At 31.3% G+C, this 18158-nt stretch overlaps 2 protein-coding genes across 5 annotated transcripts in view; one reads left to right on the top strand and one right to left on the bottom strand.

Annotated features, from left to right (window-relative positions):
- Burs (Cuticle-tanning hormone bursicon) lies at window positions 1–16691 on the bottom strand. The gene is made up of 4 exons (XM_088234815.1): window positions 16526–16691; window positions 16105–16214; window positions 15096–15221; window positions 1–460 (listed from the first exon to the last, which is right to left on the bottom strand). The coding sequence occupies exons 1-4, from the start codon at window positions 16629–16631 to the stop codon at window positions 323–325; spliced, it is 480 nt and encodes a 159-aa protein (XP_088090941.1). The 5' UTR covers window positions 16632–16691; the 3' UTR covers window positions 1–322.
- LOC148276074 (uncharacterized) overlaps window positions 8736–18158 on the top strand; it is a 21694-nt gene continuing 12271 nt past the window's right edge. For 2 of the 4 annotated variants that reach the window (XM_088234813.1, XM_088234811.1), the window contains exon 1: window positions 8736–9016. The gene's annotated coding sequence lies outside the window, so the exon portion shown is untranslated. The remainder of the gene's footprint in view (window positions 9017–18158) is intronic. The other 2 variants (XM_088234814.1, XM_088234812.1) reach the window with 1 other exon arrangement.

Here is an 18158-nt window from a genome sequence, read left to right on the forward strand (position 1 = left end):
TGATTAAATATTTATTTATACTGTGTAAAATGTGTAAAAGATTTGATTGCACCTTTCTAAAAAGTTTTTATAATTTTGCATTGTATTAAATTGTCTGTTTCACATTATAATCCTGAAATATTGTTTTGTGTTTACCTTCATCTCACAGTTTAAAAAAAATATTTTGATCCCTCACAAGATATTTTTCATTACAATATATGTCAATAAAATAGTGTATTAAATAATACTTGTTTTATTTTACTTTTATTTCAAAGCACCTTGACATGTTAAATTATTTTATAGATATTATATTATTGTAATCATAGATCCGCTTTTACTTAATCTATTTAGATGATTTTCTGAAGTGGTTAGAAAGTGGTCCTTCGTCCATATATCCAGCTATTTCTTGTGGGATAACTGCATTCTCTTCAACTCCTGTGCATGGTCGGCACATACATTCAAGAGGGGCTTTAGTTGAAACCTGTTTTAAAAAAAATAAAAATCACTAATTGATAAAAAAGTCCATAAAACATGTCTTCATATTAAATATATACTGAAATAAAATTTGTGTAGTAAGCTGGTTGAGGTGAAATATTTATTTGACAATAAGTTTATTTAATGGAAATATTTGATAGTCCCTGGACTGGCTCCAAAAACTTTAAATAATCAAAATGCTGTGTGATTTGTATAACAATGCAGTGCAACTGAGTGTGGAAAGGGGAATTATAATAATGTTGGGAATTTATCATTCTAAATCGAGATGCCCAGAAGCCATAACATGGCTGTATGTACTATTCATTATGTGTCTGGGCGGATGAAGAATACCGTTCTGTGTGTGAAATAGAACCAAAATATAGACAAAGTATTGGGGTTCATGGTTGCCGAGTTCAATTTCTTGTTGGTTTAACATGAAATAATTGATAATTGAATCGGCATTCACTTCAAAATAAAACTTTGTTATTAGTGTTACACAATTTTTATTCTTTTACAATAACACTACTACAGTTTCGGGAGAGCACTCCTCCCATCGACGGGTGATATAAAACTAATATAGTAAATACAAAATATTGAACACAATGTCATTGAATTTAAACGAAAAATAAACAAATTAATCAGTGAAACTTAAAGCAGGGTGGTTTTTTAACCCTTATCTAAGGTTTAATATGTGGGAAGACATCACTCGGCTAAAAGAGTGTTAACAGACGCGGGTATAAGTGGGTAAGTGAAGTGAGAGAGGTTGCAAAGGGAACATAGTCAATAAAGGCGACGGGTGATGAAATGTGTGATTATTAATTAAGTTGTTCTCAGAATTTAAATTTTTGTGAATTTCTACTATTTCTAGATTATTCATATTACTGCCTTTGTTATTTACTTGGTGCAGGAGTTTTAGGGCGTGATTATGAAATGAGTGGTTACTATCGATTATATGATTCTCCAATTCCGGGAAAATATTATTGGTACCAACTCTTAGCCGAGTGATGTCTTCCCACATATTAAATCTTAGGCTTAATTATTGTAACTTCCACTTATGTGCTAAATTTTAAGAAATAAATCCTACTTAACGTCCTTTCCCTCATTGATCATGTTTTCATATCTGTACTTTAGATAACTATCCATATATAAGCTTACACCTTAGATAAGGGGAAAAAACCCCCCCTGCTTTAAGTTTCACTGATTAAATTGTTTATTTTTCGTTTAAATTCAATGACATTGTGTTCAATATTTTGTGTTTACTATATTAGTTTTATATCACCCGTCGATGGGAGGAGTGCTCTCCCGAAACTGTAGTAGTGTTCTTGTAAAATAATAAAAATTGTGTAACACTAATAACAATGTTTTATTTTCATAATAATTTATTCAATAATTAATCTATAAGTAATATTTCACCGTCCTTGGACTGGCACCTGAAGCTTAAGATTGATCACCTTACCAAGTTTAGTGTACCAGTGCAGTTCCTTAGCTATCACATACACAACAAATGGTGTTGCATATTCAAAAGGTCCATTTTTTTGGACGACTTCTTCCAGTTGAAGCTTTCATTTGCTTATTCAGGCTTATTACTGCTCCAGAATTTGACGCCAGTAAGATCAAATAATGCCACAAATGGTATGACATTTAACGCTTATTTGTTTATAAATTTGTATAAATCGCTTTTTAGTTATATTTGTTAGTTACTGTCTTTCTTAATTTCCTTTAATATTTCATAATAAAAATAATACTACCTCATCGTCATGACTTATATTAAGTTAGTATAAGCCTGGCGAAGAGGTAGTAACCTCAAAACTGGTTGACTTATAACTGAAAATTAATCAGGTTCATACCAATAAGTCCATGTTTTATTGAATGTGAGATTATGGTGACAATCTAAATCATTAAAAATTATTTGCTTATACGGTATATAAAATATGTTTCATCATAATTTCCCCATCCACATCTAAAAAGAATAATTATATTTAATATTCCATGGTAAATGTAGCTTCCCTTTGCGCGTTAACAATTTGTTTTTTTTTTTTTTACATATTTGGCAATTAAAATCACACGTACATAGTGCATAATATATAATACAATGTATATATTAAAAAATATATTTATCTATTACTATTTATCTAAGTAGATGCAAGTTTTATAATGTGTTTGGTCGTCTGGTGGGTATCAGCAGGGTATCGCACCTATAGGCAACACCGCGAGAGACGACAGTATAATCTATATAATATATCTTAAATACATTAAACCCTGTCACATCCGAAACCACGATGATCAGTATGAGCAAGAAGACATATTGACACATTAAAATAATCTTTTGGAACAAATATTTTTTTTAAAAATATATCAAAGAAAGCAAATGGTTGCTTACTTCTGCAGGGGAGAAACGAGGGGGGAAGGAGGGAGCCTTATACCCGGCAACCAAACTCCCCTCACTTCTCCCCTGCAGAAGTAAGCAACCATTTGTTTTTTTTAAATATTTAATTTTTTTTAAATTTTCTTTTATATAAATATTTTTTTAAATATGCTTATGTCTTTTTGTCCATACTGATCATCGTGGTTTCGGATGTGACAGGGTTTAAAGATCACCTGTATATATAAGGCAATGTTCGTAAGTGTGTCCGCGATGGACTAAATATCTACTTGACCGATTTACGTGTGATTTTCAGTGAAATGTAGATCTTTGCCGTGAGCATATTTATAGCTCTTACAGTATTCTATTTATTACGTAGAAAAAAAGCTAGGAGCGTAAATGTTTTTCTCATCGTTTACCAGGGCTGCATTCGCCGATAATGCATATACAAAAAAATGGAATTTTTTATTTTTTTGTATGTGAAAAAAAAAGTTTTTGCATATTTTCAAACAACATTTGTTTTTTATGTATCCCAATTTAGATTATTTCCTCAAATTCCTTATTATTTATACCCATTTATTTCTTTTTCTGTATTTTTGGTAATACTAAAATAATATTGACTGACATTTAATACATTTTTGAAAATTGCATTCCTAAATTAAGTGAGCCCCTGTTGGTAAGAAGAGCGGAGTTTGTAATTTAAAAAAAGAGTTGAAAATGAATTCTTTAAAGTTTTGGAATTCAACCATAAACAAGTACCTAATGATATTTTCGTCCCTAACCTAAGCAACTGAGTGCGGCGAGACTGGGGGAGTGAACTGCAGACTATCGTTGCCAACTCCAATGATTTTTCCGTAGATTTACAGATTTCGAAGGTAATTCTACCGATTTAAAAAAAAATTGAACAAAAGGCTATTTTTATAGGCGAAACTGTTCGTAAAAAAACAGTTTTTGGTAGCGTGGCTCGTCACAAGTAACAGTTTAATTATTTTTTGTAAGCTGATAACGAATCTACCGATTTTCGCATGATTGAAGATGGCAACACCGCTGCCGACTGCAGTAAATAAGTGGACAGAGGGGACACGCGGAGCTACATAAGTCGTTCTATTTCTATATAATATTTAGAGATGAAAATAATCGACTAAATTTACTAATCGAATGAATGAAATAATCAAATGAATCATTCATTTCCGGTATAGCATAGACAATAGATACAGAAATTTATTCAAAGACAAACTCCGTTTTTCGGGAGAAATATCCACGCTTTGGGAATGCTAGGTACTTTTTTTTCTCCTTTATTAGAAAGAGCCTTCTACCAAAATGTGATAACATCGGCCAAAAACAAGTGACATAGATTTACAAATTAAAATTAAAAACAACACAAATACAGTCTGTCAATAAAGAGTAGAAAACAAGGGAGGGCGCCACTGTTGTTTAAATGGCAATACTAAAAATAAAACACATGCTGGAAATGTAAAGCTGTGTATCCTACAATTTTGTAAAATATTAATTACACAAAAATATTTTTTCATTGCAATATAGATAGGTACCCACTGATCTCAAAATTAAATGAAATACAATAAATAACATACAAACATAACTTAATAGTAAAATATTTTTTTTATCGAAACATACAGTAAAGATAGAATTGTTAATGTTTTTTAGCACAAGTTGGTAGAAAAAAAAATAATAACATGAAACTTTCAATATAATATAAGGTGGTTTCATGTAGACGGTGACATTCCTCGTGTTTTAAAGATTTGTATAGAATACAAACGGACAGACCGACGGACACTCTTCTTTATAATATATATATAGATAAAAAACATATTTAAATCTCATTGAGAATCAGATTCAGAATCTAAAAACTCAACACCCAAAAATGGATCTTCTTCTATAAAACTGAGTTCAGCTTCATCTTCCGTGTCACAGGTTTCGCTGTCACCGTTATTTGCTTGAATTATCAAGTCATCAATATTTCCGTACAAGGTGTTTCCATCCTCATAATACTTTTTTTCAATTTTTTCTACATATTGGCAACAATTTCTCCAGTTTTCGGAGCTTATGTCATGAAATGCATTTTCAGTCAGTTCCTGTATATTGTTTCCATTTCCTGTGTTTCTTTGAGCAACTTTTCGTTTTGCCAAAGCCCATATTAGTTCTATGGGATTCAACCTTGGTGGCGTTCTGATAAATTTGGAATAAGTCTTTCCACCACCCATTTCCTGAAATTATGCCCATTCATTTCAGAGTCTTCCTTTGTGTTATTTCCACTGAAAATCAAGAGCGCATTAGGCACGAAACGTTTTTCGCTTCCAGCGTGCACTATAATCCATCTTTTACCTTTTGAAATTTCATTCCGCACTCCACTCACATTCACCGATTGCCAAAATTTTTTCAGTTTATATGAAGAATGTATATAACTTTCATCTAAATAAACAATATCTTTTCTCAGCTCTTCCGGCAACATTATACTATCCATGATAAATTTTAAATACGCTTCTCTCTTCGCTGCAACTTTTGTTTTTTCTATAAGAATTTCACGGTTTGTCTTGCATTTTTTATTTACAAAACCAATCGACATTAAGGTTTTTCTTAAATATTCGTGACTACCATTAAATTCCATGTCTTCTTTTAATACAGCTAACAAACTTCTCAACGTGGGAACTTCATTTCGAACTGTATAAAATAAATGTACCTTCTGACGAATAGCACTGATATCAAAATTATCTAAAGCTTTCGGAGGGCGACCCTTTCTTATTTTTCCTAGAGTTTGGAATTTACCCCCATTTGTTTCACTCTCCTTGACAATTCGCTTGATGGTACTTTCTGATTTACCTGCAAAAAGATTTATAAAAAAAATATAACTATGAGAGCCAACAGTATTGTATATATATGTAAATAAAATAAAATAATAAAACATGTTTGAAAAATTTAAATAAAATGCATTCAAATTGTTATTATTCAAATAAAACTGAAAATATTTTTACTAAAAATATTTTTTTATATATCGTTTACAGTATTCTGCATTTACAGTGTCATTATGCTTAAAGAGAACTGTCAAAACAGCATGTAAACATAAACTCAAATAAAAAGTACTTTTCAAGTGTTTTCAAGCAACAGTGCTCAATATGTCATTTCAAAGTGTTACAGGATTAAAAATAAATAGCAAAAACTTCAATACATACCAGTCATCTTGGAAGTTTTGGATTTTTTCGGCTTTACATTCTTCCAAACAACGTTGAAAAACGTTAAAAATTACCTCCCTAGTGCCACTTTTTATTGTTTTATTCATGTTGATAATAGTTTTTATTATTGGTGAAATTTTTAAAATACATAAAGCCAATTTAAATATCAATATCACATGAAAACTCGTACGCCGACGCTAAACAAAATGTGTTTGATACTTTTGACAATTAAATATTGGTGTTGCCAGTCTAAAAATTTCGTAGTTCCACTTTTAATATTTTTAATTCTAAATTGACAAGCTGTAGAAAGGAATAACAATATGAAAACAAGCAAAAAACTATACCTACATTGTATGAAAACTTCAAGTTATTTACATTCTAGAATATTTTCAAATGTTTTGAATTTTTATTTTACTTAAACTAATAATATTATATGAAAAACAGAAGTCACGTTCTAATACGGATTTTATTTCTAGAAAGCCGAGACGTGAATACGAAAAAAGTCGTGTGTTTACTGTAAGTAACCCTAATAAAAAAAATAATTCAGAAAATTTTTTTTTTTTGAAAAACAAATTAATATTGATTTTCAAACGAACAAATGGAAAAATGGAGACATGGTTTGAAAATTAAAAAACACCACCTGTAGAGCAACAAATTATAAACCTACATAGGTAGCAGGGGCAAACCGTCCATATAATCGATTATTCGCAGCTTACCATTATATTTCACCACCAATAATAATGTTTTATAGTAGTTTTAATTATAGGAGAAGAAATAAAATTATCTATATTTATTATAAATTAACGAAAATGTTTATACCTTCCTCAAAAAATAAATATAAGCTTCTAAATGCGCACCCAGCGCATTGCTCGGTTCAGATCATTGCAGCTTATTTTTCAATACAAAATGTATACTGTATTTTAACATCCAAAAACCCAGTACGTATATATTCCTTGCTGAGTTCACTCGCAGATAACAGATATTATTTAAAGCTTCTCTATTTGGAGAGTAGCATTTCGGGCATTATTTCCTAAAGACCATTTTTGTTTGACAGTATTCTGTTGACATATGACGCCAGTTTTTTAGTCCACGCGTTTTAGCTAGTGGCGCCTCGCTCGGTGTCGTCAATTTCTTGCATTATTCATTCTCAGTTTAAAAGGAAACGCAACTGACGGCGCGGCGCGGCGGTCACGGCGGTCACGTGACATTTTTGTTGCAATATTATTGCGAATATTTCTAATAAATGTTATTGTTATGTTGTGTAATGTAATATGTAAAGTTAAAATTATGTATTTCGGCATAAATAAATAAATTTAAATCTAATCTTATTATTTTTTTAAAAGTTTTTTAGAAAAATATATATATTACATAAAAGAAAAATTCATTTTTCGTGTACATAATGGGAGTGACATCTCACAATAAAATTTTACTTTATTTTAAATTAGTAAATATTTTCAGTATAAAATGTAAATTACAAAAAAATATACGATGTTTTCAATCAGTGATAAACAAAGAGTAATTTTGAATATACTTATTTTATTATCCTTATTTTTTAACATATTTTATTTTTCGAAACTTTTGCATACATGTACTGTATTAAAATAATAGAGAATTTACCTACATATTTCACAAAGTCATTAATTGTTGTTTATTTGTTGGGTAATTGATTATAATTATTTTAATTAAAAATAAGTACGTATTGCGTCTTCTGTTGCCGGCAGGTGAAACTGAAGCTGGAGAGATGAAGTTGTTTTTACACAAAACCATAGAAAAATAATCCGTGTACCTGTATATACTTTTTTTTATACGCCTCCACTCATTTGCGAGATTACTTATATGTATGTATGTACATGTACATGCAGGTACAAATTATGAAAAAAAATAAAGCTTACCTATAAAAAAAAGTCACGGTTCACCACTGATAGGTAGGTACGTAATTTTGTTTTTTTTTCAACTATGGCAATAATAATGTAAACCATGATCCTTACTTTATGGTATTTAGAATATTTACATGGGTATAATTATTGTCTGTGGCGATCATTACTTGACATAACCTAATATTTATCTGCCAAACAAAGGATGAAAATTAAAGTATTTTTGTTTCATATTTATTGTTTAGGTCACGCGTGTAAAACTACAATCAGCTGTTATTGTGTTGATATTTCAGATCGGATGGATTTGATATAAATTTAATTGTTATTAAGTACACAAATAGGCTAGCAGCAGACCTATAAACAAACGTCACTTTATTTTATTGTTATTTTTATTGTTAAATTATGCACTTTATATATTAATTATATGAATTTACATTTTTATTTTACCTGTGCTGACATAACTACAAAATCAAAAGCATTTAATTTCAACTATCACGTCTGCCAGATCCCAGCGCTCATTACGTCATTACTAATTAGTTGGCGATGAAAGTAGTCGGCGTAAAGCTCGCCCATTGGTCTATTTGTAGTAAGAATGAATTTAACGCACGCATATTGGTCTATTTGCATTCGAGTGAATTCATTAGTTTGGAAATTACTACTTCATTCGATAGTCGGCGTAAAGCTCGCCCATTGGTCTATTTGTAGTCGAGTGAATTCATTCGAATACATTACTGCATTCGGGCTTTCATTCGACTGAATTAAGTAATTGAATCTAGTCGACTACTTTTATTCGACTACTTCATCGCTAATAATATTCTGTTTTCTATGGTTCACGGCGATATCTGTAGTCTGTGGTTTACGACTCAAGTCGCTCAAGTCAATCAAGATGGCCGCTGTTGCTTTTCTTGTGTGTTACTGTCTTTAAATTTATTTTAAACGTTTTTACTGTGGTATTGAAAATGTTTTTCTTTAATTAATAAAGGGACAAACATTTCGTTTGTGTGAATTTTAAGTGTTGATAAGTTATCTACAATAAACTGTAGAAGAATGATGTCCAAGATTCTAAATAGTGTCTAGTGCATATCTTTTATCAGTTAGTGCTAACGTATAACGTATGAAGACGTTAAAATTATTATTAGGTAAGTGCTAAATAGTTACTTTATTTCAATGTTTTGCTCCGTCTATGTTTGAATACATTTATATGTCAAAAACAGAAATCGCACTTTTAAGTTGCATGGGTAGTCTTTCGCGCGCCTTTAATGACTTTTTACTTCGAATTGGAAGTATTTTATTAAAATTACATGTATTTACTATTTTTGAGTGAAAACTTGTATTTTAGAAGAAAAAAAACAAAAGATTCCTGTAAATAAACATATTTTTTATAACCAAACAATTCATAACATAAATTACTTGTTGTTTGTTTTGTTTTTGTTTTTTCTTATTCTTCCATAAAATCACTTGATCGCTGGAATAAATTGATACGTTAATAATGTGTTAATTTACCCTTCTATCAAAATCTGTTTTCCCGCGCCTCTGTTTCAATATCAGAAGTTTTTGACAATATGTATTACTAAGTAGATATATTTTTGGTTCTGACTGTAGTTTATATTTTTCGTGTAATGTTTGGGATAAATTAGATCCTTAAGAGCTAAGATTCAACTCTGGAAAAATGTCTCTGTCAAAAGTTAAAACTTTAGTATTTCAACATTAAGTAAGCATTTATAATAAATATTACTAATTATGTATTTAGATCGCCATTAATACATTCTAGTTTGATGACAGCTAATTTTCTCCAACCAGAAAATAAATCATAAGTACTTATTCATCAATAGTATTGATATTCATTTGTAGATATTTCTAGGTCAAACTTCGTACTTAGTTTTGAACTTATTTTTTTATTGATCAATGAAAGCTTTCGCAGGCACCTTAGAACTGGATCACCAATTGTATTTTGTTAAGTACTGGATCACCAGTTTTGAAGATGCCTAAAAAACCGCCCAGATCATGAATACATAATTAAAACTAAAATATGAAGTTTAATTGATACTTTATATTAAAGTTGATAATTAATTGAGAAAAAGTAAGTCGTAAAATGACTTTAAGAACTTGGTTACATGATTATAAGCACTTAGATATATTACGATTCTCAATTAGAACCAATTTTACAAGCAGTGTTAAATGTGCATGTACAGTGTTCAATGTTCCAGAGTTACAAAGTTCGAAAGAATCCAGTATTTATAATATAGGATAATTTAAAAAAAAAATATAACTGTTTAAAAAATTATTATTTGAAAGCTGACGTATTCTTTAATGTTGCTTATTTTATTAATGTTTATGAGATTATGTATGGTAGTGTAAAATAAAATATTTTTAAAATGATGAACTTGTTCTTTTTCTTTTAATTTCAGTATTTATTTAAAACTGAGAATTCTGAAAATATCTCACATATTCGCTGTTTACTAGATCTGATTGTCTTTCAGAAAGAAAAGTAATTTTTTTAATGAAATTTATTTGATTTTTGGTAACCTTACTATGTTTTCATATAACAAACATATCAATTATATGAGGCAGTATACTTTTTTAGTTCAATGAAACACACATGGCATATGTTTAAAAAAATACCAAAGTAACTATGAAAATTTTAATACAAAAGTATTCTTATATTATAATGTAGAAAAAAAACAATTTCAACATTTAATTAGACCAGCTTTCGCTGCTATGCCTGCTTTCGCTGCTATGCCTGCTTTAATCTGTTTTGTGTACTATCCAATATTATTTTTGGGTAACTATTATTATTGTTGCATTATAGGAAAATAGTTTTTGCTAGTGAACAAATGCTTGAATTAACGTTTTCTGCTTTTATCTAATGTTTTTGAAGTGAAAACTTCTTAGGGCATATCGCTTACACACTTTTTCTGGGCAATGAATGAGTCTGATCTGTCACACTTGAGAGGAAAAGTTCAATCTGGTAAATTCGGGGAACCAAGTTTAGCTAAGTGAGTGAGATACAAACAGCTGTGCGTTTCTGCGGTGCCCAGCTGTGGTTAGTTCGGTCATTCAATATTTTGAATACTTTAATTACTACGTGCTGCAGACTGCACGACCACACACATATTTATATATGAAAGATCTGAAACCTTAACTTACTGTTTCCGGGGTGCTCTAGAGAAATAATTGCAACGAGAAGTAATCAGGGATTTGCGAATGTTGTTGTAGTTCGTCATTCATATTTTTTTCATCATCATCGTTCCCTTTCCGCACCTAATGGTGAATAGGGCACTGCGTTGGTACACCAATCGCAGCGTATCTTGATCAATTTTGTTACATGAAGGTAAGATGATCAATGATCAGTCTTACGCTTCAGGTACCAGTCCAGGGACTATGAAATATTCTAGTGTGAAAACACCCTTTTAAATAAATATTTCACATCAACCATGCCGGGAATCAAACCCGAGACCTCTTGCATGGCAGGCTAACGCGTTGACTGTTACACCACGAGGCCGACAATATTTTTTTCATAGCAGAATATTTTCAAAATAAATGTACAATTTTTTTTATTCAAACGTTTCTTACACCGTTAGGCTGGCTCGGGCCTTTGTTGCCCCCTGTAAACAATGCAGGTAAATCGATCCGGAATCCGAAAGGTGGGTTTGCCTCCGGAGCGGTTGTATTGTGCCTTGAATACATATACCTAGTTCCGATAAATTGATATAAATGAATGTAAGACCAGGGTACAATATATGGATAGGTCATTTTGGCACTTTACCTACTAAATGGTCAGTTGGGTGTTGGGTTTAAATCCGAAAATAATTAAGTATTTCAGTGTAATAAAATCTACATTTTAACCATCCATGACTCATCCACTATGTATTCTTTTAGCATTAAGTATTTTAAAATAGTATTTATTTGTAGGGAACTGCTTTCATATTTTTTTATTTATTCATTTGTGACAACAGTACATATTATACATTTTATATAATATGGTTAAGTATCCCAAACTCCATGAGACCAAAAACCATGTGTTGAGTTAGGATACACTATAGTGGAAAGTGGGTAGTAAAAATAAGCTTTTCCATGGTTGTGGGTTTGATTGAAATAGGTTCATTATCATCATCATCATTCGCATGTCCGCACCTGATGATGCATAGGGCGCCATTTTAGTATACCAAATATAGCGTATTTCGATAATTTGTTTCGTGGGGTAAAATTATACATCTTACGCTTCAAGTGATAGTTCAGGGACTCTTGGGGATATTGTTGCATGCAAAATATTCGATTACGTTAGTATTTTTTGTCGACCTTGCCAGGAATCGAACCTGAAACCTCAAGGATAGCAGGCGAACGTGCCAACGATCTACTCGATTTTCTTTTTCAGGATTTTAACCTGAAAGTAACCATTGAGTTGAAAACACCCATCCGGGGTTATGTTTCTATTTCATACACAAAATTGTATTATTCAATTTGCCGGGACACAGAGAGGGTGCAATAGTATTAATGATGAATTAAAAATAAGTACTTAATAAGAAAACAGAAAACAGTCCTTTTTGTGGCTATCAGGATTAAATAAGAATGAAATTTAATTACTTCGACATGTAAATTAGATATTTAATCTGCATCTACAAATTTACATAAATGGTGAAAAAATAAAAGTATTGTATTTATATTGTGTAGAAATAACGCACATAATTATTATTATTATATTAATTTTAAGCGAGCAGGTTAAAGTTGATATGCTTAAATTAATTTTAATGAAAGTTAACTGTTGGCGCACTTTAACTTTTCCTAAACAAATCTAGTCCATTTTTGAACCCTTTGAGACTACACATTGAGATCAGCTCTTGTGGGAGTTTAATCAAACCATCAACAACCCTATTGATCAGGAAATGCTTCTGTGGATTTAGATTGAATTTCGTTTTCTTCAGCCTGAGACTGGCCTCGAAGACGAGCATCTTGAGCTTGTTTAAGCTTGAACATGGGATCCAAGTTTAGGCAGCTATAGTGACTGTTGAGTATCTTGTAAGTCTGTATCAGGTCACCCCTTTCTCGCCATTCCTGCAGCGTTGTGAGACCGAGAGTTTCCAGTCTCTCCACATATGGAAGCCCTTTTAGGCTCGACAACTTTGCTGTTTGTCTTTTGACTCTTTCCAACAAGTTGATACTCTTAATAAAATAGGGATTCCATACCTGAAACCCTTATTCGAGAGTAGGTCTGATATAGGTTTTGTATATTTTTAGTAGCACATTCAGTGTTATATATGAGAAGGCTTTTTTATCAAGTAGATAATTGAATTGGATTTTTGTTATGTTTAATATGTGACATTCCCATTTTAAATCATCTTTTATTCCTGGGTTATTTGTCGTTTCACAGCTTTCAAATATACACCATTTAGACTATATATAAGCTTGGGGTTTTTCGAGCCAATGTGAAGAACTGTAGATTTGTTAACATTGAGTGTGAGAAGCCATTTCTTGGTCCATTCACGAATTCTGTCCAGGTCTTGCTGCAGTCAACTTGAGTGAGTGATTGTGTTTGCACACAGCTTTGTTTCATGTGCAAAAATTTTGGACTTTGACTGTATGATTGCTGGTAAATCTATAATATTGAGTATGAAAAAAACCGGATCTTGTACGGAACGCCGCTTAATACTGCGCATGTTAAATTATATTTTTAGAAACGTTCGCTAAAACTAACAGGTAGGCGAAAATTCATTCATTTGCAATCGTCCTTGCTACCTAACATGCATTTTTGGGTTTTGCTTTCCTGTAAACCCAAAAAATTCAAAGATCTCCGTTTTATTATATTGGCCCATTTCACATGTATCGTTCCAATCCACTCGGCACAGGAAAGTTAGGGTACGTGGATACTCTCGATATTTGACGATTGTCTAATATCGCCGACAAAAATGATACTCATATGACCAATTTTCGACGATCGTCATTTGTTGCCGAAATGTAGCCACCAGATATGATTGACATTAGATGATCGTATTGTGTCAGCGACAAATATCGAGTATGATTGTACGCAACTCAAAACATGATTAAAAATATGTAGGTACATTAATTTAACACACCAATTGTCACACCAGTTCATGTGACCTCATCATTCTGTATTCCAACCCAGCGCGGATTTTAAAAACGTACGTCTTAAAAAATGTGGCGCTTTCGAAATAACAAAAAAGAAATACTTAAATGATTTTGGCTTATATAATAGTACAGATTAAACAAAAAAGTCAGCCTCGTAGTGTAGTGATCAGCGCGTTTGCCTACCATGCAAGGGGTCTTGGGTTCGATTCCCGACATGGTTGATGAAGTATTAATTTTATACATAGTTCCTGGACTGGCGTCTGAAACGTGAGACTGATCATCTTACCTTCACGTAGCGAAAAATGATTAAGATACGCTGTGATTGGTGTACCAATGCAGTGCCCTATGCACCATTAGGCGCGGAAAGGAAATTATGACGATTAAAAAAAAAGTTAACAAAACAAACATACTGATTGAACAAAGTCCTTATACCTAATATCTGCTATGTATGAATGGTGGTATAGTATTCTTCATATATTTATTGTTGTGAGTGCAATTATTCTATATTTCATTTGAAAGCTAATGCTTAATAGTAGTAAGAATACTATGTAATATTTTAACACACAAATATATATTTTTAAACTTTTTACTTGAATTTTAATTTTGTTTTTATCTTTTCATATTGCATACTAAAATGTCGATGATCGAAGTATTGATATCATTTTCAAAAACATAGTTGATAGATACCTAAAAACCTTTATTGTCATGTAATTTCTTTGAAATTAAATTAACTGTACATTTTTCTCGGAATTTTAATTAATTAGCATTATTTTTTTAATAGCACTCATAGAAAAGACTGAAGGACCTCAAAATGTTTTGAACTCAAAAAAAAAAAAATTGCCTCGGCTACAAAGTATTTTTGTGGTGCAAAAACAAAAATAAAATCAAAATAGGCGGATAACTATTCAACTCTTAGTGCATTCAATGCGACCATTTAAACTGCTGCTGTGTAAATTAACACATTGTCTTGATTTAATATTATCAATTTTCAAACACTGAATTTGATAAGTAGCACTTTTTGAAAGTGATGTCGATGTTCGCAGTATCAATGAAAACATTTAAATTATCGATTACAAATATAAATGAATTGAAACCGGTTAGTACATTATTTTTGTACTTTGAACATTTACTAACCTTTCTGAATTTTCTTTCCCCGGGTTTAGCCTTTGGGCAGAATAGTGATACACTTGCTTCTCTTTCACCGGATTCCTGGCAACACATACACGATCGTTCCATCTGCCAAATTTTACTGCCAGAAACCTGTTAAAGTAACTCATTATACACACACATTTAGAACAAAATATTTGGTTTTGAACTTATTTAAATATATTTACATAATATAATGTTTATTATCTATATATTTGTGACTTATGCGATTGAAGTCACATGTACATAAAAAATATAAATATACGTATAACCTATATACAAATACTAGAACAATATGTTTATCCAAAATGAGTTAACAATATTATGAGAAAAATATTTTTTTACAAGATTTCTCCTCATATCAATCCTCCTACGCTTCACTCTGCATAATTTTTTTTTTTAAATATTCTAAGTATGCAATTGACAGCTTAAGGCCAACAGAAGTTAAAACCATCATTATCACAATGAACACTACCTACCAGAATATTTGTTTTATTGTTTCAATTAAATCCATGCATATTAATATTATTTATTGATAGGGTAGTTAATTAATCATTTTCCAGATTATTTAAAAAAAAAAAACACAGGCATTAGGTTCTACTTATATGGTAGATATTAAAACATATTTAAGAAGGGAATATGAATGTCTAGGGTTGCTTTACATGGTTTATGCCCTGTCATTGCCTGTCACGGAAGTGATGAAAAACATTAGTTCACAAATATCTAATCTAAAGAAAATTTTTGTTTGACACACAAAGTATTAGATTAAGTAATTTCTTTTGATAGCTATAATAGAAATTTCTACCACTTTGCCTAGGCATAACTTTATACCAGGTTTATAAATAAGGTCTAAAGGGTCCAACTATGGGTAAACAATCAGATAAAACTGAAAACGGTAATTTTTATTTTGTTTTAAATCTAAAGCATATTTATTTATTGATTTGAGATATTTCTTTTTTTTACAATTTGATCCTAAAACACGAAATATACAGCATACCTGAAGATAACTTGCGCACTTTCCAATGCAACCAAATGATGGTATTGGTTTGGGAACACATCCTGGATATTGTAAAACATGTATTACAGGAGTAACTTGACATTCATCACCTGTAAGCATGTTAATGGTTGATTGTTGTATTTATGTCTGATATAATATTATTATCTTTTATGAATTTAAAGGTTCACATCAAATCATCAAAACCCATTTGAACAGTTTTATCAGATATTTTTTGCTACTTAAGTAAATAAAAATAATATATTGTTTTTGTAAATGAAACACAATGCATGATATGCATGGTTTTATTTTAAGTATACTGTGTTGTTTTTTGCATTCAGAAAAATTCAGATAGTATTATTGATTTCACAATTGACTAGAGTAGTTAAAATATGATAATGATAAACTCGATGGATGAACTAACCTGTAGCAACTGTCTCATTTCCCATAATCAGCGGTATTTGCCGGACACCAAATATTGACACAAGTAATACACTGAAATAAAAGTTGATATGTTTTCTTTGCAACATAATTTATGTTGTGAAGTGAAGCTGTAAACAACCGTCTTCTGTTGCTCAGCTCAACCCACTGGTTATATTGCGTCTTAACTTTTATTTATATGTTAAATGTCTACCCCCATAGTGTGACCAAAACTCTTTATTCAGTTGGACCTAAACTATTATTTTGAATTTGTATTATCATTATTAAATTTTTTTCATTGCATCAAACATAAATAAAAAAACTTATGGGGTTCATTGTTGAGGTTAAAATTGCACAAACGGCAGCGATCAAACTGAACAAGTGCAGTGCACTCTCACAGTTTTTTTACTTCTGCTGGCAGACCATTCCGCCGTAGGGCCTACAACCGCAAATGCGCGTTTATCAAATTTAGTGCGCCGGTTGCATACAGCTATAATGAATTCCCGTTGCTGTAGTAGCCCATCAAGTGTAAGACGTCTATCAGCTAGTTAATCTGAAATGTGTAGTTCTTTTAGATATTCCAGGGCAGTATTGAGAAATGACTTATACATAAGTCAATAGGGTTTGTATTCCATCCACTGAAGAAAGTGTAGCCAGTGTAATTTTCAAAGTAGTGAAGTTATATTACTAAACTTCTAAAAGCCAATCTCGAGTGTAGACGAATAATTTCATTCATCGGTAGACCTGCGTAGGTACCATTACAATAATCCACTCTAGACACTACAAAAGCATTTGTTAACTGACGGGCGGAATCAACTGGCAAATTTTTGCATATGAATTTAATTTGTCTCAACTGGTAGAAGCATGAACTTATCTTTCTATTTATTTGAACATTAAGACAATGGTTAGAATTAAGGAAGACTCCTAGTAGTTTATTCTCCCTTATATGTAATTTTTTTTCTTCATTTGGCTGAAGTTATTCACAGTTGTTCCATTTTTGATGGGTTTAATGTTTGCAATATTGATGTTTTTTGTTTATATATCTTGATAAAACTCCATAGTTAATGATTTTGATAAAATTAAATGTTGTAAACAATTTGCTAGTCTTGAAGATGCCTACTAAGGCGAAAGCGCTTGGTCAAAATAATAAAAAAGTAAAACTAAAACAGGAAGTTTTATTAATAACTTTATTTATAGGTTTAATCTTTGTCTAATTTTAGCCATCCAGTTTTCTATTTGCTCAATGCATCTATCAGTTAATTCAATTAGCTCAATAAGCATACTCCTCTCTCCTAGTTTACAATAAAAATAAATCTGTATATAATTTGCATAGCAGTGAGATCACAATTTACTGCATTTGATAATGTGCTCTATATCTTTAGTGTATAGAAGTAGATGAATGGTCCAAGTACTAAGCCTTGAGGCACTCCAGTAAACTCTTGAAAATTGGTTGAGCTTTTATCCTGGAACAGACCTGGAACTTTCATAAATATATGAACTGAACTACATGTGTGCCTGATAAAAGATACCATAGTTTTCTCCAGGCGCTAAAGCAAAATACTATGGTCTACAGTGTCAAATGCAGCACTCATATCCAAAAAGCCACTAACACCAGATTACTCTGTCTCCCACCATTA

This window comes from Micrasema longulum, unplaced genomic scaffold, assembly GCF_059751315.1.
Source record: "Micrasema longulum isolate JH-2025_06_02 unplaced genomic scaffold, ASM5975131v1 h1tg001290l, whole genome shotgun sequence".
Taxonomy (NCBI): Eukaryota; Metazoa; Arthropoda; class Insecta; order Trichoptera; family Brachycentridae; genus Micrasema; species Micrasema longulum.